This window comes from Chaetodon auriga, chromosome 11, assembly GCF_051107435.1.
Source record: "Chaetodon auriga isolate fChaAug3 chromosome 11, fChaAug3.hap1, whole genome shotgun sequence".
In the NCBI taxonomy this organism is placed as follows: domain Eukaryota; kingdom Metazoa; phylum Chordata; class Actinopteri; order Chaetodontiformes; family Chaetodontidae; genus Chaetodon; species Chaetodon auriga.
Window position 1 is genome coordinate 19914971 of NC_135084.1, and position 21278 is coordinate 19936248.

Genomic DNA, 21278 nt, shown 5'->3' on the forward strand with positions numbered 1-21278 from the left:
CCCCTCTGACTTTCACTGCAATCTGGGTGTACACACTGTGTGTGTGTGTGTGTGTGTGTGTGTGTGTGTGTGTGTGTACTTGTACAGCTATCTTTGTGAGAACCAAGTTGAGTTTCAGACCTTGTGAGGACATTTTGGGGCGGTCTTTACCTTCAGGCAGACCTTCAGAGAGCCTTTAGAGGGTTCAGACTCGGTTTAAGGGTGAGCTTACAATAAGGTTTAGGTTAGCGTAAGGGCTGGGGTAAGGCATTTAGAACCTTTGTGTGTGTGTTGGGAAGTGGTGTTTTCCAGCTGGGTTTTGGGGGTAAGTCTGGATGAATAGAGTCTGTGTGTGGACTGTGTTTGGGGGAGGAGGTGGAATGTCTGTTCAGAGATTTCCCACCAGCAGCCAATTATTTCATCCATCCATTCAGTCAGTCACTGCTGTAGCGCAGCACGCTGAACTCATTCATTCTCTCTCTCTCTCTCTCTCTCTCTCTCTCTCACTCACACACACACACACACACACACACACACACACACGCTCGCACACATGCATGCGCACACACACATGAAACTGAGACAGAAGAAACTCTCAGTAGTGGAATCCACATTTGCATACTGAACTAACATCCATATTTATCCAGATTTCTAACACACAAACACACACTCGCTGTCTAAGCTAACTCACTGTAGCTGAAGTAGATAAACTAGCTCCACCTGGACCAGCTGTAACAGTAGAATGCTGCCTACACACTGAGGGATCATTATTCACTATCTAAAATGTCACATAACAGATTATACAGTGTATCATTCACAAGGTACATGTTTGCAGTACTTGCAGTACAGTACACTTATGTACTTTTACGTACGTAGATGTTAAGTCTTTTCTTTTTCTTATGAAATGCAGGAGAGTTTTACCTCTTTAAGCCACAAAACGCAGTTCACATGAAACGTGACTGTGAAAACCGCTGCACTGCGCACTGACGTGAAATATTCTTGAGCATAATCATCTTTCACTGTCCGTCGCTGTTTCAACAGGTTCAAAAGGCAGGAATGATCCATGTGATTAAAAAAAAGAGAGAGGAGGAGGAGGAGGATGAAGAGAGTTGTGGCTCGGGGCAGAGGGACACAGAGAGGTAGCTGGGGGGTGGGGGGACAGATGCCCCTGCCCTGCTGGTCATATTGGCAGTGGCAGGGCTGCCTGTGTGTGACAGACGGGGGGAGGCGAACATCCCAACTCTCCTCCACAATCTGCTCCCTGCTCCCCCCACATTGTCCTCACTCTGCCCTGCGCTGTCTCATTTTCCACCGCAGGGCTTAATCCTGCTCCTGCCTGTCCCTCTTCATCCAGAACTCCCCTCCTCCATCACCATCATCATCAACTTTCACCATCAGTCACCCCTGCTTACACTCAGCCATAACCCGCCCTCCCTCGGCCACCCTCTCTCCTTGTCCGTCTCCTCCATCCCGACCGAAAGCGAGCCGGGCGGTTTATCTCAGACCTGGAGGCTCAGTCCAGCCCCGGAGTCCGCGGGCGGTGACTCCCCTCCCCGCCTGGTGTTCCTACAGCCGGCTGCCAAGCTGTCCTGACCAGCCACCCCCTCTCTTCCTCCTCCCACTCACCCTCCTACGCCATCACACAGCACGACACAGCAGGCCACCGCCACGTCACACAGTAACACACACACATGCAGAAAGAGCCCCGCTGTGGTGAGCGAAGATACAGACACAACCGATGTACCACATGCAAAGTGCAGAAGATATCAGCCGCACGCACGCACGCACGCACGCACGCACGCACGCACGCACGCACGCACGCACACACACACACACACACACACACACAGCGGAGGACCTAAAGGTCAGAAACAGAGCCTGTTGTTCTGAAGCTGTAAATGTTTGATGAGGGAAGTGTTGAGAAAGTGTCGAGTGAAGGCCTTTAACTCCACACCACCAAATTAATCTGAGTCACGCTGAGAAAATGCCAATCCTTATCCAATCACAACCTCTGATCTTGGTACACGTAGATGCACCGAACACTTCAAAACAATGTTCTCCGGAAAGAAACTGTACAGCAGTCTCTCTTCTGCGGTGATGACTGGCCAGCTCTGAAAGCCACCGCAGGTTTGTAAAGCAGGAGAAGCTTCAGCATTGTTTGCCAAGAAGACTTTTACACTTGGTCTGCGAGTAGAGATAGATGTGAGGTTGTAGGGAGGATTTATACACTCATTGATTCAGAGTATGTGAAGTTATTTCACCATCCTGATGAGGTAACAATGCAGAACAAAAGGAAAAGCGTGTTTTCTCCGAAGTCTGCAGCCATACAGCCAGCTTTGGTTTGATTCGTGCAAAGTTTGCTGCTGCCGCCTCAATGCAGGGGTTGAAGTGTGTTTCATTTGTGGCGATTACAGCATTTAAAATTTACACTTAAAAATTCAGCAGCCACATCTCTTTCCAGGAAAAGTGTCCCTGTTGATCTGTATAATCCACAGACCAGATATCTACAAACCTGCGCCAGTAAAACCAAATTATCACCATGACTAGATTCCACTTGAGGTAAGTGAGAAATGTTTTTTTCTTTTCTTTCTTTTTTTTTTGGTAATTTGGCTGAACTGATCCTTTAATTGCCAATATTTCAAGTAAATTTGAGTAGGTAGTTAAAGAAGCAGGTTTAATTTAAAGGGGCACTTCCATAAAGCTAAGAGACTGAATGATCTACATCACTGCAGCAGAGACACACATCCCGACCTTCAGTGCCTCATATGTGGCAAAACACTGTATCCTACATTTCCCATAATGCACCTTAATATCTTTAATTAGACTTTTCCGGCCTGTTAAACATCTCCATCTTTCAAACTCCATATCTAAAGTCTGACATCATTATTTTCTTCACAAAGTTGGGCTCTACAATAGAAGGACATGTTATTTTGAGGCGGCAGCAGATCCACCAGGGTAACCGCTAACTGCTGCACATTATATTTGCTGTAACTGCCGTTAGCTAGTTAGCTTAGCTGCCGTTAGCTCATTAGCTCAGTTGCAGTTGCTGGCTCTATAAGCTGACAAGTCTGCCCCGAATTGAGAGCTTGGAGCCGGACTCCAGAGCCTCCCAGTGAACACGACTGGATCAGGACTGAACACGGCCTCCGAGACCAGCAGAGGCCAGTTCGACGACAGGGAAACCAGTGCAGAGGTGAGTTCCAGAGACTCCAACCAGGACTCTGACTCTGGGGACGATGACACAGCGGGCCAGGAAAAACAAGATGGTTTTGGTGAGTTTGATTTTGTTTCTATCAAGTTTGAATTAAGTTTGTTTCACAATGAATTACTCTGGCAAGAAAGCTCGTCTTAGTTTGGTAAAAGAGAGACATGAGCTCAGAAGATGTACGGTTGTATTTTTCTGTTTAATAAGGAAAAGAGGTGTAAAAATATAACATTTGTGGTTTGTTTATTAGACTCAAAAAGCTCAGAGCACTAGTGAACCGTAGCAAATTCACATTAATCTCCCAGCTGAAATCACAGGGGCGATACTATCGGACATCCCCCTTAAAGTGGTATTACGAGACGGGATGGGCCGCAGCTAGCTGGCTAACTGGACGCTAACTTCAGCAGACGTCAAAACTGTTACTTCTCCACATTCTGTTGATAATGTTAGTTCATTTTCTGAGTGTTTGAAACTAAAATTCTGTCCATATCTTACACCTTTAAGTCCAAACACTGCTGCAAAACGCCAGCAGGCTTTCACACATAGCAGTCTGACAGTAAGTGAGCTGAACAGGAAGCCAGTAAATCTGTCGGTCAGGTTGTGGCCCGAGATGTTTCAAGCGGCTGCAGGTTGTAAGCTGAAGGTTTATGTAATGCAGTGAGTAAAGCTCGAACTGGCACAAACAGAAACACACACACACACTCAGTTTGTCTGTCCAGAGAGCAGCCAACCTCTGGCCTTACACAACACACACACACACACATACACACACACACTCTAATCCACCCCTTGTCTCACCTTACATATCCTGCCTCAGAGGGGTATATGTGTGTGTGTGTGTGTGTGTGTGTGTGTGTGTGTGTGTGATTAAGGCAGCGCTCCTTCCAGCAGCTAAAGCAGCAAATCCAATAACTGGCCTCTATCGACTGGCACACTCATTAATTAGGGCTTAATACGGCTTAATGCTCGGGCACTGCCCTACACTGACCCACACACACACACACACACACACACACGCGCACACACACACACACACACTCTGCAGGCTGGCTCGCCTCTGCCTGGAACTGGTGAGGGAGGAAGCTTGGATGGATTCATGGATGGATTGATGGCGAGACAGATAAATGGATGTTTAGGTGAAGAGGATCTGCAGAAGGTGAAAAATGAGGGCTGACAGTTTGTGGTGTCGGGCGAAGGTGCAGGACGGAGTGGAGGAGGGACGAGGAAACAAAGAGGCTGAGAGCTCCAGCCGTCACCTTCCTGCCGCCTGCTGCTGGCCTGGCTGACGGCTGATGGCGGGGTTACTGTGGTGATGGCGGTGGTGGGGAGTTAGAGAAGGAGAGCCTCCACGCTGACCTGGTGAAAGGACACCACCTGCTGGATCCCCCAGTTTACTGACACGCACACGACCGAACACCTACGCCGAAATAATTTAATTTATCCTCCAAAACGATGCTCCAAAAATGCCTGAAACGGCTTCCAGAGCAGTCGTAGTATTAAGTGTGTATTCTGCTCTCCAGCAGACATAATAAAAGCAAGTTTTGCTGGGAGGCAGTTTGCAGTAATTTCCCCTGACAGCCCGATAATCAAACTCTGCTCACAATCTGCACCTCCAACCGCCGCACTCTCTATTGACTGCAGCTACTAAGGAGATTAATTACAACACACACGCAGACACAGTTACCTCTCTGTGGTATACATCAGTCGTAGCCCACAGCCAGTGTCTAAACTCTGTTGCGTGTGTGTGTTTGTCTGTGTTTGCATATTTATTTACAGGTGGGAGCATATGTCCTAAAGGCATGGTCCAAAGGGAAAGTGCTAACGTCATGTTAGAAAAACAGAGAGACGGTAATAGAAAAAGAAGATCTGGAAGCCACATTCAGGTCTGTCATTCAGCAGCCCCATATGAACGCGTGTGTTTTTATTACTGAACAAATCAGCTAGTGGAGCGCGTCACTTAAAGGAAATATTTATTGGACGATGCATACATTATCAAAATGACGTCCGTCCAAAAATAACCACTCAGCATGGATCAAACTCAGAGGCTTTATGAGACCAAGTACGGAGAATTTGTCTTTAAATGTGAGAAAATAAAGAGAGGAGAATCTGTGAGGATGAATGTGGGCCATAATTAAAGAACAAATTTCAAGTGCTCTCCTGTAACGAGATCTGACAACAAGAGAGACGCAGGACTATACACACACACACACACACACACACACACACACACACACACACACACACACACACACGCACACAGGCAAAAGTGCTACAGTCAACTCTAACCCTAAAAGATAATGAAAAATCTAAACATTTGACTAACTGAACATGCGTGTGCGTGTGTGTGTGTGTGTGTGTGTGTGTGTGTGTGTGTGTGGCAGGCAGAGGGCCTAGGGGGTGAAGAATGCAGGCAGACGGCCTTGGCTTGCCTGGTTACAACAACACTGCCAGGGGCATGAAGGCTGCAGCTGCCACACAAACACACATAACACGCACACACACATATACACAAAACCATATTTCGCCCAATCCCAGGCCCACCATCACCACCCTCACACCCCAGCGCTCTAGCTAAATCTTGGCTAGCACACAACTGCACTCAAGAATCTGTGTGTGTGTGTGTGTGTGTGTGTGTGTGTGTGTGTGTGTGTGTGTGCCTGAAGGCCACGCTCCTCTCCCCTCCACCAACCTGTCATGCCAGTTGTTGCTCTTGCTAACACGCACATTTAACATGGGAACACGATTAGTGACACTGTGTGTTTTGATCAGGCGACACGCTCCCGCAGTTATTTCATTTTCTCTTATTTTCTTGCGCTCTCTGTTCATTTACTGTCACTTCCAAACATTTGTCTGTCCGGCCCTTTTTAAACACGCTCTCTGTAAATGTACCGGTCATTTGGCGTGCAGGCATCGTGCTGGAGAAGGTCACTTTTTCTTAAGGGAAATCTGCCTCCTAACGTTTCTGTAACTCTTCCTTTGCAGCTCAAGCCTGAATACAGGAGAATCACACTAACAGGTACAACACACACGAGATCAGCATCTAAATGTCCGAATACACAGATATATATGCTGTTCCTTAGACAGTATAATAAATTGCACATTAACTTATTCCTAATGCACAAGATAAAATCTCCTAACATTTTATTTTGTGTATTTTTTTAAAGATGATTTAATTGAGATTTTTTTTTCTCAACTTAAAAAAATAAATAAAAACCACAAGTCCTCTCCGACATCACACTAATTGCTTACAGGATAAAATCTCAGTAAATCACTATAAAATTAAAATCATGTGAGCAGATTATGAATTTAATCAGAGCCACTTAACTTTGACATATGTTCAAAAAGAAAAAAAAAAAACAGGCAGCAGGATTTAAAACGAACAAATCATTCAAGGCGTGCAGAAAAACGCTGGTGCTTAGACAAAAGTACAGTTGCTGCAGTGGGGTGGAGTGACCTCCCGGTGCTGCATCACAGGAGGCAAAACCACCACGGAGATAATCACTCCCTCAGCTGATAGATCAGCCCGAATCTTCAGCTGTGATGAACACAGTGGTGAGAAGAAAAAAAAAAAGGTTTCAGATGTCAATCACTGAACACTGCAGCTCATCAGTCCTGTGACACAGAGCTGTGTGTGAATCCTTGAAAAGAGGAGCCATTTAAAATGAGTGTTTCACCTACTGGGCACCTCACAATAAATACTAACTTGAAGTCTCTCATGTTGGCTCGGCTCAAAATGAATGGAGGGACGTTGACTCGTGGCTGTTTTTGGCCCTAAAATTAGAAACGATGTTCCTCTAAATATCGGCTCTTTCATGCCTGGCTTCATTTTTTAATGATTATTTTTCCGTCACTCTACATTCTGCATGTAACTGTTCGTCCTTCACTTCTCTTCACTGACATCTTGTTTTTGTTCTTATTTCTGTTTTTATCTCCATTTCGTTGCTCTCGTGTTCGTTCCTCTCCCGCCTCTTTGATATTTGCTGCTAAATGCTTTTATTGTGATGCACTTTGGAACTAAAAAGCATCCAGCGTAAATAAATCTGTACGTTTTTCGGGTATAGAGTCAGTGTCTGAACCTGCTGCTGACTGATGTGACTGAAGGTATTTTAGGGAAAATTCTGCTCTGTAAGAAATCAATTGTGGGATAAATCCTTCTATCCTTTGAAGAGCACAAATCTTACCATAAAAAAAAAAATCGTAGCAGTGTTTTGTAATGTTTTCACCCATTTATTACAAATCTGTGCTGCTGTGTTTTAAATTTTTCAGTGTCAAGTATTTAAGCATTTATCTGAAGTGTTCATTATAGATGAGCCACAAGAAGCAGAACGCTGATGAAGGCCTTCAGCTCTTATCTGATATTTCATAGTTGTTTTCACGTTTAATAAAATGCAAAAAATGTAAATTGTTAGGCACTCATGACCTAGACCTCTTTAAAAAGTCCAACTTCTATCCCCCTTTTATAATTATTTATTTCATATAATTCCTTCTTGGCCACAGTTATAAGCGGCTTTATTCATCCAGAAGTCAGAGTGGCTCCATGTAGATCTGCTTTTTCCATCTAAATAAAGAATCTAATCATTAAAGGTGAGAAGAATAAATAAATTAAAAGAAAAGGTGTGAAAGCTTTTAAAGGTGCTGTACAACAAGATCAAAGTCGGTCTTTGAGCTGACGAGACCTGCTGTAACCAGAGTGGTTGGCCCAGCGTTAGCTCACGTTTTTACAGTGTGGTGCTGCAGAGTCGGAGGAGACCGTTAACGAACATCAGTGTGAGAGAAGGTGCAACCTGAACTCACACGAGATCACAAAGGGTAAAACAAAATGTCTTCGAGGACGAGCTTTAATGAAACGGATTTGGAAAGTGTGCGAGAGGGATGTCAGAAATATATTCAGCGACTTTAAAGAGCTCTGGATGAGCACAGAAGTTGTCTCTGCTTTCATTTCGTCGCTGCATTAACAGAGGTTTCAGTGCTGCTGCCGGCTGTTATATCAGCTATTCAATGTCAAAGTGTTTGCTGCCGTGAGGCCTGCTGACTCTTTTTAAGTCTTGTGTTTGAGTGTTTGCTTTCCCGGCATTAAAGTGTTTTCTGCTGTTATTACATTTAGCATTTTCTAAAGAAGGGGCAGGTGTTTCTGCACTAGTTTTCTAGTTGTAGTTTTATGAAGTAGTGTTAGCGAGTGTCACTGACTGGGGCTTGAGATGTGACGCTTTGCACAGTTAACGCTCCAGCTTGCAAGCCTCTGGCTACAGCCTGACATCTGAGCTGCAAATCTGTGCGTCTGTGCGTGTGTGTGTGTGTGTGTGTGTGTGTGTGTGTGATAGAGCTGTAAAGCCACCGTTTGACAATGCTCTTTCAGCAGGCCGCCCTGCAGTCGCTCCCGGCTACAGAAGCCAGCTGGGCAATGCAGAGATAGAAACGATGAGACGGAGAGGAAGATGAAGGAGAAGGGGGGAGGACGACAGCGCCACCCGGAGGTGAGGATGTGAGCGTGAGAGAGAAACAAAAAAGAGTGGACGGAAGTGTTCCTCTGTCTTAACACGGATGATTCCCCCACATTTGCAGTCATTCAGAGGTTCGTATCTGAAAAGCCCTCATGTATCCTTAATTAGTGCAGCAAGTATCAAATATATTTAAACACACAGTCAATTAATTAGAACTTTGTCTTTTATTTAACGTCTCTTTTTCTACCACTTCTGTCAAACTCAACTGTCAGGGGAAAAAAAAGGGGGCTGCTGTTTAGTGAAAAATGAAAATGTCCGATTTTAAAAACATAAGGAGAAGAAGAAGCGAATGTATGAAAAGTGAAGCGGAGGCAGCGGTGACGTTCATGTGAACAGTGTGTGGAACGTGACTGAAGTGTGTGAACGCTGCACCTCACACTGGGCCTTCTTCACTGTCTTTATTTCTCCACATCTCACTCTTTTATTATCCCTTCATCTCCCCGTCCCTCTCAGATCCCACACACAGTTGCGACGCATCATACACGCAGATGCACACACACATACCCGTGTGTGTGTGTGTGTGTGTGTGCGTGCGCGCGCACATACCCCCATGTGCACACACAGATGAAACAAATGAAAGCTGTCCTGCTTCTTCTGCCCAGCCTCTGCCAACTTCATTTGCAAATGAAAAGTTTTGCGAGGAGCGTCCTTTTGCTTCTGGGGCATGGCAGCACACTGTGTGTTTCGGGGTGGGGGGTGAGGAGAGAAGAGGGTTTGACAGAGGGTGTGTGTGTGTGTGTGTGTGTGTGCGTGTGTGGCAGGAGCCCAGATGAAGCAGCCCTCGCCCGGGGCTCGCTGTCCGCCCGCGGTAGCAGCAAGCCTGTTCCTTCTTCCCCGGCCCGCCGCGACCATTTGTTCCATTAACCAATCTCCTGGAGCCTCTGGTGCAAACACACACACACACACACACACACACACACACACACACACACACACACACACACAACCACAGGCATACATACTTCAACAACTGCTTGCACAGCTCATACCACACATGGCCCTCCATCCCTCCTCCATCCTTCGTTCCATCCCTCCCTCCCTCCTCTGCTCTCCTCCAGACGCACGCACCATCTTTCTTCATGGAGGCCATATGGCCCAGTGAAGCCTGTGGATCTACAGGCACATCTGCGTATATGTTGCTGCTCTCCTTAAAGGGCTGCACAGTGAGCTGTGTGCTCACATAAACACACACGCACCGATGCAGCGCATGCACACGCACACCCAAGGCTGACAAACACACTCTGCTGTCACTATGTGTGGTTAAGCAAACGTTGGTGTTATGTTGGTCTGTGTGTGTGTGTGTGTGTGTGTGTGTGTGTGAGTGTGTGTCTGTGTATGTGACCTCAGTGTGTACATGCATAGTGATAATTGGTGAAACAGCCTGCGAACAGCTGTGAGGTGAGAAAAGGTTGCGTGGTGTTTGGTGCAGAATGCAGAGAGGAGGAGGAGGAGGAGAAAGAGGAGAGGAGTAAAGTTGGAGAATAAGAGGAAGGCAAAGAGGAGAGTGAAAAGAGATGAGGAGAAGAGGAGCAGAGGGGGAGAGACAGCTGAGAAGCAGCGGATTCAAATCTCAAGTATGAAAAGAAAACTTTCATTTTTTTATACAAACTTTTCTATACAAAAAAATTGATTGATTCTAACTAGAATAATAATTACTGATGTTCGCTTTTCGAGGCTGAATCCAGAGAAAAGAGAGAAGAAATTGTGATTTCCAGTCAGGAAAACACAGCGAGGTGTGCTGCAGAGCCACGGACAGTTGTACGTTTACTCTGACTGCGTCGCGCTCGGGTGTCTCGTGGCATCACAGAGAAACCACGTATTTAACATCTGATTCTTTCCTTATTATCATTTAAGAGACCGTTCACTAAAAACTGTTGGTGAGCAGGAAATATTTTAGGAGCCGTAATAACCTTCACAGGCAATCCAGGAATTTATCTTTAGATCGTTTCTTCCCAGCGAAGCGCACTAACATCTCACATGTTCCTCTCTTAATCCATTTGAGCTTTTTGCTTTTGCCGGCATTTTAGAAAGATGTCAAATTACTCAAACCAGTCACAAAATGATCAGTGGAATTCATCCTGTGCCTTTAGGATCCTGGTGTTCGGCTTTAAACAAATAACACACGTCCATCCTTTTTTTCTCTCTGCATCTGTTATTTGGCTGCTTGCATATATAAAACATAGATTCTGATCCTTCTCACAGACATAACCTGTCCTCACTGAGAAGAAAGCATATTTAAAGTAATATCAAGTGAATAGAGATTTATTATTTTATCACCAGAAAACTGCATAATAACCAAATAAAATGTCACCAATCAAATAAAGACTGCGTGTAAAATAAAACAGTAGATGGCTTGAATGCTCCCTACATGTAAAGAATCCAGCGAGCGTGACGTGTTATTCCTAAAAACACATCGATCCTTTAAATGAACCGCTGACAGTATCTGACTCGGTGCTCTCCTGCTCCATCTCTCCGTTCTCTCCCTTCATTTCCAGGCAAAAAACACAACAACACAGACATAGCGAAATAAATAATTAAGTGGTGAAGCAAAACATTGTGTGCTAAAACCCCTGTGTAGTTTGGCAATCAGCTTGCCCATGTAAAAATAAATCAAGCTGATTTTCCAAATGTTTTGTGCGTGGTGCGCTGTTGCCGCTCTTCGCAGCACAGATTGCAGGCCGATGGAGAGGCTGTGGGGAGGGGCGGGGCGCTGGATATTGAACTCACTTGCACCAGCTTGTTAACACGTACACCTTAACCCCCGAGTGGCGCGGCAGGGTGCCCGCCGAGCGCTCGGGGCCTGCGGGGACCAACCAACGTATATCCGATGTATGGACACACATGCACACACACGCGCACACACACACAGAGGATTATGAGAACATGCATGCAATTCAGCACGAGAACAGCACCATATGTAGAGAGGCTGACGTGCCCGCTCATACACGAGTATGCACACATGCGTACAAGCATAACTGCACACACACACGAGCAATAGTGAGCTACAGACTGCAAGCCACGACTGCAATGAGTCTCTTTTTTTATTTGTTTAAGCTAAAACCAATATGATAAGAATATATTTGCAGGTTTTCAGGTTTTCGAGTTTTGCCCCCGGAGTACCAGAAATACAACCACATACTGAAAAACCAAGTACCAGCTGCAACGTGGATCACCGTAATGACTCACACTTTTCTCGCCTCCCTGTCTCTCCCTTATCTCTTCACTGTGCCTCCTTACAATGAAACATAATGCATAAAAGCCAAACATACATGTATTTGCTGCCCAGAACTAATAAATGCATTCCTAAACATACACACTTTGTACTAAAAAGAATTCTCTCCGAAAATGAACTCCAAAAATGTGGTCAAGCGGCTTGACAGTCACTCCAAAAGTGACCTCATGTAGAACTGAACTCAAGAGATTTTTAAATATCAGGAGGATTCATCAACCCAGTAAGTGTCAAAGCAGAAAATAAAACTCACTAAATGCCAAGAGTGATTATCGTGGTTCAGTTGGGAGAAGAGAGAAGTTAGGTGCCAACTTCCCAGCCAATCCACTTTTGGCAGCCAGATTCCTACTCTGCTAAACCTCCTGAGAACATGCAATAGCAACCCATACACACAGACACACACGCATAAAAATACCACCATAACATATGCGCGGAAACATACAGAATATTCATACTTCACACTCCTTGACAACTTAGATTGTTTTTCTTTACACAAAAAGAGTCACACACAAGCAAGAGACAGCTGTGACTTGGTAAACTTTGTTTTTTTTGGCAGCGTCTGACTGTCGACAGGTTAACACCGGTGGGTGGTAGACAATATGTAGTGTCAGGGATGGAGCAGGAGAAAAGGGTGAGCGAGTGTGTGTTTGGTTTTGTGTAAGCGGAAGGGGGAGTTGGGGGTGGGGTGGCAATGGGGTAGAGATCCTGCAGAGTGGGGCAACAACACCCACACGCCCTCGCCCACATTGGCAGAGCCAGGCTTTATGCCAGGCGCCCTGTGGAGACACACACCAACTGGGCTCCACACTCAGGGAGGAAGAGACCCTCGCATCACACACACACACACACACACACACACACACACACACAAATGCACGCACGCATTGTAGCCAAAGATGAACCCACTTTTGCAGCTTTTATAAGTCAGTGTTTCCAGAATCACTCCCTGTGCGCCTCATAGATCAAATATCTACTTTTTCACAATTTAAGTTGTAAAATTGTGCACTTTTGCCCTCAAAAATGTCCACACACACATGTAATAAACAAGGTGGTGCTGATAGCATGTGCACTACTTTAGGGCTGCAACTAATGACTGTTTTCATTATCAATTAATCTGTTGATTGATTTTCCCAACTAATCAATTCATTGTTTGGTCCGTAAAAAGTGAGAAAAGAGGACAAAAACCCATCACAAGCTGACATCATTCAGATTACTCATTTTGTCCAACCAACAGTCGAAAACCCAAAGATAATCCGTCTGATGTCACTGAAGACGAACGCGCCGCTCGCTGAGTGAACGTTATCCTCTGTTGACCATCACAACTGATGTCATGGGAGTCTATAACTAGTTATTCTTGTTTATATGAACAAGGGGAAAAGTTGTGTTTTTTGATCAGAGAACGGTTTGATGTGCAGCCTGATTAAGTGGAAAATGTTGCCACTGCACAGACAGCAGGAGAGTAAACTGCTGATGACACAAAAACCACTGTGTCAACAAAAAAACAAACCATTTTTTCTAATAATTAAACATTAGATGTGCACAAGAAGGACCGGTTAGGGACAGATTGTGAAGAAAACCGCCTGCTGCCAGATTCAAACTGAGAGATATTAAAACTAAAAAGCACTTTGGGAACATTTAACTCCAACAAGGCTGCTGTTATTTTAATAATAAAAAATGTTTTGATCTCAATATTGACTCGTGCTTCAAAATACACACCGTGATAGACAATCAAAAGATACATGTGCCAGTTTTTCATCCAAATAAGTTCATTGGGGAAATAAATCAGAAATGTTCAAAAACATTACTGAAAACACAATTGTTTTGAATGAGGAACTAACAGATCATAATTGCATAAATCAAAAGTTTATTTGCTAAAATACATCTTAAACATTGCCTAAAATGGAGAAAAATACCCTTAAAAATTGAAGAAAAAAAAAAGAAATGTGTAAGATATGTATACACACACAGGCTGTGTAGTTGTGTGTACGTTGTGTATTACTGTGTGTGTATTTGCCTACCTGTCCTTCATGCGCTGGTGCATGCGGCCGTGTTGGACACACTGTTCCTCCATGTCGGAGCAGCGAGCTCTCAGACTCTTTACAGTCTCCTCTAGGTGTTGCTTCTCCAGAGCCAGCTGCTCCATCTCACTTCTACACACACACACACACACACACACACACACACACACAAGCACAGTGAATACAGATGTACCTTACGAATGTACCACAAAAAATAAGTATCGTTAAATAGTAAATAGTGTTTTTTTAAAAATGATGCGCTTTGTGGTAACAGTCAGTAAAGTTTATTTATCATATAAGTGAGACACACAGAGGGCTTCACAATAAGACAAAAGACAGACGTAAAACAGAGGCACAACACAAATGTAATAAAGAAAATAAAGAGATAAAAATAAAGAAATAAAACTCAGCAAAGTCATAGTCTAAACAGGTGGGTGAGCTGCTTGTTAAAGGGGTCCACAGTCTCACAGATCTTTAGAGCTGTGGTAGTAATAACTGAAATATTTCCTAAATATGCACTCAGTTGCCGGTTTATTAGGTACACCTACAGTAGCTAAAACTAATGCAGTCTAATATGACAGACCTGAAATAAGTCTCTAATCTTTCACCCCATTCATATCAGTGAACCACCTCTCTGTATGATGCACAGCAGTTCAACAGCACCACAAACTACTTCCTCCAAAACGGTCAGAAAGTTCAGTCAACATTAGAACCTTCATGAAGGGACGGTTTGACCAGGACTGTCTTTACTGGCTCTCAGTGTACCGAATAAACTGGCAACTGAGTGTATAATTAAGGAAACGTAATGCTGAGAAGAAAAAGGTTAATCGTCGCTTTGAATTGATGTGATGTCATACACTGAGATCATTCACTGTGCTATCAAAAGGACTTTTTTAAATGCTGTACAGCGACCAATGGAAAAGCAACTACATTTCCTTCAATTAAATGTATATATTTGACAGCAAGAACAGAGAAGAGACGGAAATAACATGCGACAAAAGGTCCCTGCTCGGACGCCCAGCTTACTTGGAATGCGTCTTAACCACCGGACGCCCTGAACCACAACATGACGCTGGCCAGTCAGTGGGAGTGGGCCTCATAAGACTCAGACTAACAACTGAAAACAATTCATCGGGAGTTTTCCTGTTCATCTCGCTGTAACTGTCTCAGTGTAACCTCACTTAGCCTGACTGAGGCCGTCCAGCAGGACTTTAACCGCTACACTGGGCTTGGACTCCAGGAGCTCAAGCAGCCCGAGGCAGGAAACTCACCAACACCACGCGGCTGCTAAACTACATGACACACACATACAGCAGATGTAGGCTATGAGCCTTCATGACAGTGTGTCAGCATGTGTGTGAAATCCTCCCCATAAAAATCACACTCAAGGCCGAAGCCATTACTGTGTACACATGTGTGTATTTGGTGTTGATGTCCGGCCATAAGAAAATACACAAGGTACTTCGGTGTGTGTACTGTGCGCACGTGTCCTGTGCCTGGTGAGGCCACTGCGGTCTGGCAGGGCCAGATTGGGGGCTGTCATGTGACTAATGTGCAGCACAGCTCCAACAGCTGACAGGACACTGGGCCCAGGGTCACTCACACACACATACACACACACACACGCACAAACACACAAGTACACAAACACATACAAGTACACAAACACACACAGGCAGCCCAGATGGAGAGCTGTGCAGGCCTGCTGTGACTACTGTAGCATCAGGTTAACAAGAAAACAGGTCAGACTGGAAAGCAGTATGTAGTATGTTGACATGATCTGTCCAAACAGCCTGGATGGATGACGCCTCGTCGAATGATGGAACAGATAGACAGATTAAACAAGGGAGCAATTCAATAAATAACTGGAAAAGAGAAGCTGTGTAAATATACGCAAGTACGCTTCAACTCACCACATGAAAATGAGTTCATGGGAGAAAAAGATAAATGAAGAGGTATGGATGTCAGTCGGTTAGAAAGCAAACAATGAGCGAGTGAAAACTGAGTGAACGCGCTGTCAAACAAAGACAACGGAGGAAAGAACGAAAGAGAAAATACTGACCTGCTATTTTCCGTCAGCTGCTCCAGTTTGACTCCCAGCGCGCAGCACTCATCCTTCAGCTTCCTGATCAAGGAATTCTGGGAGCTCAGCAGACCATCCAACTCTCCAACTACAACCAATGATGGGAAAGAGGTTTGTTACCGTGAGGTTAACCGTCAGGGGTGTTACCGTGCACTGTGAGAAGCTGTCAAAGATCCTGGCCGCACAGAAACTGACAGGTACGGTGGCCCTGAGAGGTCAACGCGCTGCAACTTAAGAAAACATGCAGACAGACGAGAACTGTTGTCACTGGACACCAACATCACTTGCCTCCCTCTCTCTAATAATCAATCCATATTTATATGAAAAATACATCACCAAGTAAAATTTACATTTTAGGATTTCATTTAATTAATGTGTCAAATTTAAGAGAAAAACTGGTTGAACAAACTACCGGATACACTGTATTAGCTGTAAGTGATAATACTTTGAGAACATCATGGCTCCTTCTATTAACACATACTATACATTTCCAAGAGCAGGCCGACAAAACAGTCTCACATACCAGAGGAAAACATCTACAGTGTGGACAGAGCTGAACAATTAAATCTATTGTGGCAAATACTGCACCACCAGCAACATACATACGCCTCTTTGAATCCATTCCCAAAAATGCTTTTGCAGACATTAGCATTAAAATCAAAAGCGTTCAAACACCAGGCGGAGATGTACAGAGGAAAAGCAGAAGTACAGACGATCGAGAGTGGAAATAAAAAAAGTGTGTGAGAAGGGTAAAACGAGATGGAGAAAGAGGGGGAGATTGTTGTTTGAAAGCGCTTTCTTTCTCCTTTCCACCCTTCCTGCCACGTCCTCATCCGCTCATGGGGGCCTCTTTCTGAACAATCCAACACTGGGCTTTCATCATTCCTTTGAAATGATCCACGTTCCGCTCTCCAACATATGTCTGCTCTTTTAAAATAACAATGGCTGCCGTTTGGATGGAGGGAATGATCCACCTGCTCCGGCATTCTGTTACAGTCAACCAAAACCAAAAACACCAAGGACTCGCAGTCTTTGAAAAGTAGCTCAGACTTTTTTGCATACAGTAGATATTTGGGGGGGGGCAGAGACAGGAAAAAAAGTAGATAAAAACCCATGACAGTCGATCTCTGCACTGTGATGCATACCATTTACCTGCAGGCTGAAATCTGACTACAGAAACGCTATGACAATACAAAGCAAGAAATTATGACTGGGGGAGGTGTAAAGGCCAGTCCACTGATGGTTCATTCCGAGCCTGGAACGTAATATTATTCACTTTTACCGGCCCCACATCATGTCTCTAAAGTGAGTTACCGCTAACCTTTTTTTCCATTTCACTCTATACGGTCTCTGTCCCCAGATCACCGCCATAGATAATGCATGGAGGGCAGAAATTGGATGCTGCAGAGCATGAAACTAAACTACACAAACTCACAGACGTGCGCACACACGTACACTCAACAAAGTTTGGTCAGTGCTGGAAAAGTTGCATGAAGAATGCTAATTAGCTGAACAGGCTTTGAATGCGTCTGGCCATGCGTAGGCCAAAAAGAACCCTGGGACACAGAAACACAGCAGAACTGGCACTGGAAACAAACAGAGAAAAAATGAGTGAGGGAGGGATGGAGAGAAGAAGCGTGGCAGGGAGGGAGGGACGGACGGAGAGAAACAAATATCTGATATCATCTAGAGGCTGCTCTGTACGCATTTACTCAAAAAAGAAACATGAAAAAAAAAATCTGAAAAAAGGTGGGAGGGAGCGGAGAAAAAGGGAGAGGGGGACGGATGGATGGAAGGACAAACGGATGGACAGAGAGGCGGGATTTGGAGAGCAAGAAAGCTAATTATCCAGCTCGTCTGTTGGGTTGCACGGGGAGAGGAAGTGATGCGAGCTACTAAAGGACGTCCACCCCTCCATCCCCTCCCCATCCACAGTTTCCTGCTGTGCTCTGATGTCAGCTCTCTTTAGACAACATGTGTGCTGCCGACATGAGCCAGAAACAAACCCTTTGTTTACCCCCCCCCCCCCCCCCGCTCCCCTCCCTCCATCCATTCCTCCCTCTATACCCTCCATCTTTGTTCTGCGTACCAGCAGGCTCCCTGGTTGTTGAAGGGAACCACAGGTAAATAAAAAGATAGGAGAAGGGAGGGAGGGAGGGAGGGTGGTTAAGGGTGGGTGGTGGGTGTGAGGGGGGAGGGAGATCCAGATGGTGCAACAGATGTGGTAGCAGCAGCAGCTCTGCTGTGCAGACAGACAGCGAGCTCTGAGCTGGGTCTCTCCGCTCTGCTCCCATCACCTTCCCTCCGCTCTGCCCTGCTATTCTCTCTTCTCCTCTTACGGCTTCTGTTTTGCTCTTTTCGCTCTGTTCTGCTCTTTTGAGGTCACTTCAGCTCAGCCTTGTTCGGCTCAAATGAGTTGTGTTCTTGCGCGTCCCCTCCCACTCTGGCCATGCTGTGTTGGTGGGGAGCAAGGTGGCGCAGTAAGAAGGCAAAACCATCCTTCAACTGGAAGATGCAGGTTCAAGACCCCGTTCCAGCGAAGATCCACCCTGCTGAGGTGTCCTTGAGGATGAGACTGAGGCCCTCTCAGCTCCAGCTGCGAGTCTGTGGCTGACCCTGATCAACTCTGCTGTTTTGTTCCTTACTGTTCTGGATATTTTCACTCTGTGCGCTCCATCACATTCAGTTCTGCTTTGTTCTGTTCTGGTCTCTGCCCCCCCCCAACACACACACACACACACACACACACACACACACACACACACACACACATCACACTCCCCTCTGTGTGAGGCAACTAATATGCCCATGTACCACAGTGGCCTACAGTAAACCTACTGAAATAGCAAATTTGAGGACATGTTGCTGTGTAGCCATGAAGAGATGTCTTCAAGTGTGTGCGGCTCTCCACAGAAAAACCCTTTAATTCTGCCCTTGGGGAAGTCGGACACCCAGTGTGGCTCCATCGCATCTGCCAGACACGATCCAGTGCCTGCTAGCTGCTGGGCCGATGGCCACCAGACGCAGGACTGGAGAACAACGTTCATGTGTGAATGTACATAAATGCTGATACCTATTGACAATTAATCTAAATGTAATATTTAATGATACATCATTAATCATTAATTAGTGGTTACTGGCTGTAAAAACTACTTCTTGTTTATGTCTCTTCTCCTCCAAAATCTGTGTAGCAGGAGAAGGAATGTGACGATTTTCCTTCTGAGAAAAGTAAAAAAAAAAAAAAGAAAAGAAAATGAAGATAAGACGGCGTGCTGTGTACAGTAATTAGAACAAGTTAAGTAGAGGGACAAAGTTTCTGTTTTCACATTGATCATAAATGAGCTGCAAACATGTTTTCAATATGCTTCTAAAACAAAAAGTGTTGGCAAAACAACTCTGAGCAAAATGTGGCTACGGAGGGACAGACTGCTCCAAGACGATCCGCCTCTGAAACGTTTCCAGTCGACATTTGAACTGCGACAGAGACGTGACGGAGCTGCGGTGCAGGCGGAGCACGATGCAGCTGCATCCAGTGGATGTCCGGGGTGAGTCTGCATTAAAGCAGCCTTTTGATGAGCAAAATAAGACGAGGAAATCAAAGATGAAGGCTTTTGAAGAAGTGACATCGTGGAGGACACGTGATTGTCTTTAAACCAGGTCACATATTTTTGATAAGTCATAGAGGTGGACAGTGTTTCCATCCTCTGCTGAAGCCAAACCCAGCGGCACTGCTGTGGGTGAAGCACTGACCTCTCTGCAGGTGTTGAGCCTCCGTTCGCTCCAGCAGCACAGCCAGCGCTCTCTCCCTTTCCTGCGCTGAAAGGGTCACGGACGCCATTTCCTCCTCGTGAGCCCGTTCTGCACTCTCTCTGTCCTGTCTGGGGAAGAGGACCAGGATGTTTTAGGAACATTTAAACCGCAATAATAAAAATAACTTATCCACATTTGAAAACTGAAAACAGAGACGTTTCAAATTAGCGAGGCGGTCGTCTGCTCGGCTACCTGTGGTGTGTAAAATCAGCTTTCATCCAAACACAGACGCTAAATGCTAGTCAGTGTTAGTGCTGGAGATGATGGAGACTCATGTTCTGCTCGTGGTGGAGCATGAGACACACTTCCACATACTGTCAGCTACAACTTGTGTCTTAAACAGGCCATGAATGTTGTTCAGGGAGCTCTCAGTCGAACACCAGCAACCTGTTTCCAAGCATCAGTTAGGATCAGCAGCCGACTGATCGCTGCATTCCTAATAAATTCCATCGCAATTTTTTCTAAAGTGGAAACGAAAGACTGCTGGATGGACACAGAGGTGAGAGAGGAAGCAGGAGGAGAGAGCAACAAGAGAATGAAGGAAAGGACAGAAAGGAGAATGACAGAAAAGACTCAGGGGGTAGACGAGCAAAAGCGTCGGGCCACTGTCAGCCTGAAGACCCCTGAGTGATACTGCAGCTGTCTACAAAACACACAGAGAAATACAGGGGTCAATTACAGGCTGGTCGAGTTAAAGCTTTATCTTCTGATTGGATAGAAGTTAATGTTAACTTAGTCACACTCTGTTGCAGCAAACGTTAAAGAAAAGACCTGTCTGCTCTGCCATATTTGCTTAACCTGCCTGAATAAACATGTATAACACTACAGCAGCATAACATCAGTTCATCAATCGCATCTTCATTTTCTAAGAAGGCTGCACTTATACGAGGTTCACACCAGAAATACTGCACGACTTCATCGTACACACCGTTTTCAGCTCGACAGGAATGCAGACTTGCATGATGTTTGGGAGCGATCAAAAGGCTTTAATCTCCACTTTCATTCGTCTCAATGTCAAAACTGTGCAGGTAGGATGCAAAGCAAGGTGCTGATCCCTGTGGACTTTGAACAACGCTGCATTTTATTCATGTTCGAGCCAAACTTTCTAACTAAGCTAAGTCCAAACGTACCCAGACAACAGAGGAACGGACAAAGAAGGAAAAGAAAAGAAAAACTACAAAGACAGGAAAAAACGAACAAATAAACAGAACTCTTCCTGAAGTCCAAAGGCGCTAATGAAGAGAGAATTCTCCAGTTTAAGTGAAAACTTTTCTCCCCTACAGCGCTTGGCCTGCATCTCTAAAGTGACCGCGTCTGTCTGTTCCTTCGTGTGTGTGTGTGTTCTCCTGCTGTCCTGCTGTCTGGGGTGTGAAAGCGGGTGGCGGGTGTGCAGGGGACACAAGGAGACTGTGTGTGTCTGTACGCATATGAGTGTGTGTGTGTGCGTGTGTGT

General features: G+C 45.3%; 1 protein-coding gene across 1 annotated transcript in view; it reads right to left on the bottom strand.

The window, feature by feature from the left end:
• sdccag8 (SHH signaling and ciliogenesis regulator sdccag8) overlaps nucleotides 1–21278 on the bottom strand; it is a 45238-nt gene that overhangs the window by 4360 nt on the left and 19600 nt on the right. Inside the window, exons 14-16 of the mRNA XM_076743235.1 lie at nucleotides 19766–19893; nucleotides 15995–16103; nucleotides 13933–14064 (exon numbers count right to left, since the gene is read on the bottom strand). Coding sequence (XP_076599350.1) covers nucleotides 13933–14064; nucleotides 15995–16103; nucleotides 19766–19893 — 369 coding nt within the window. The remainder of the gene's footprint in view (nucleotides 1–13932; nucleotides 14065–15994; nucleotides 16104–19765; nucleotides 19894–21278) is intronic.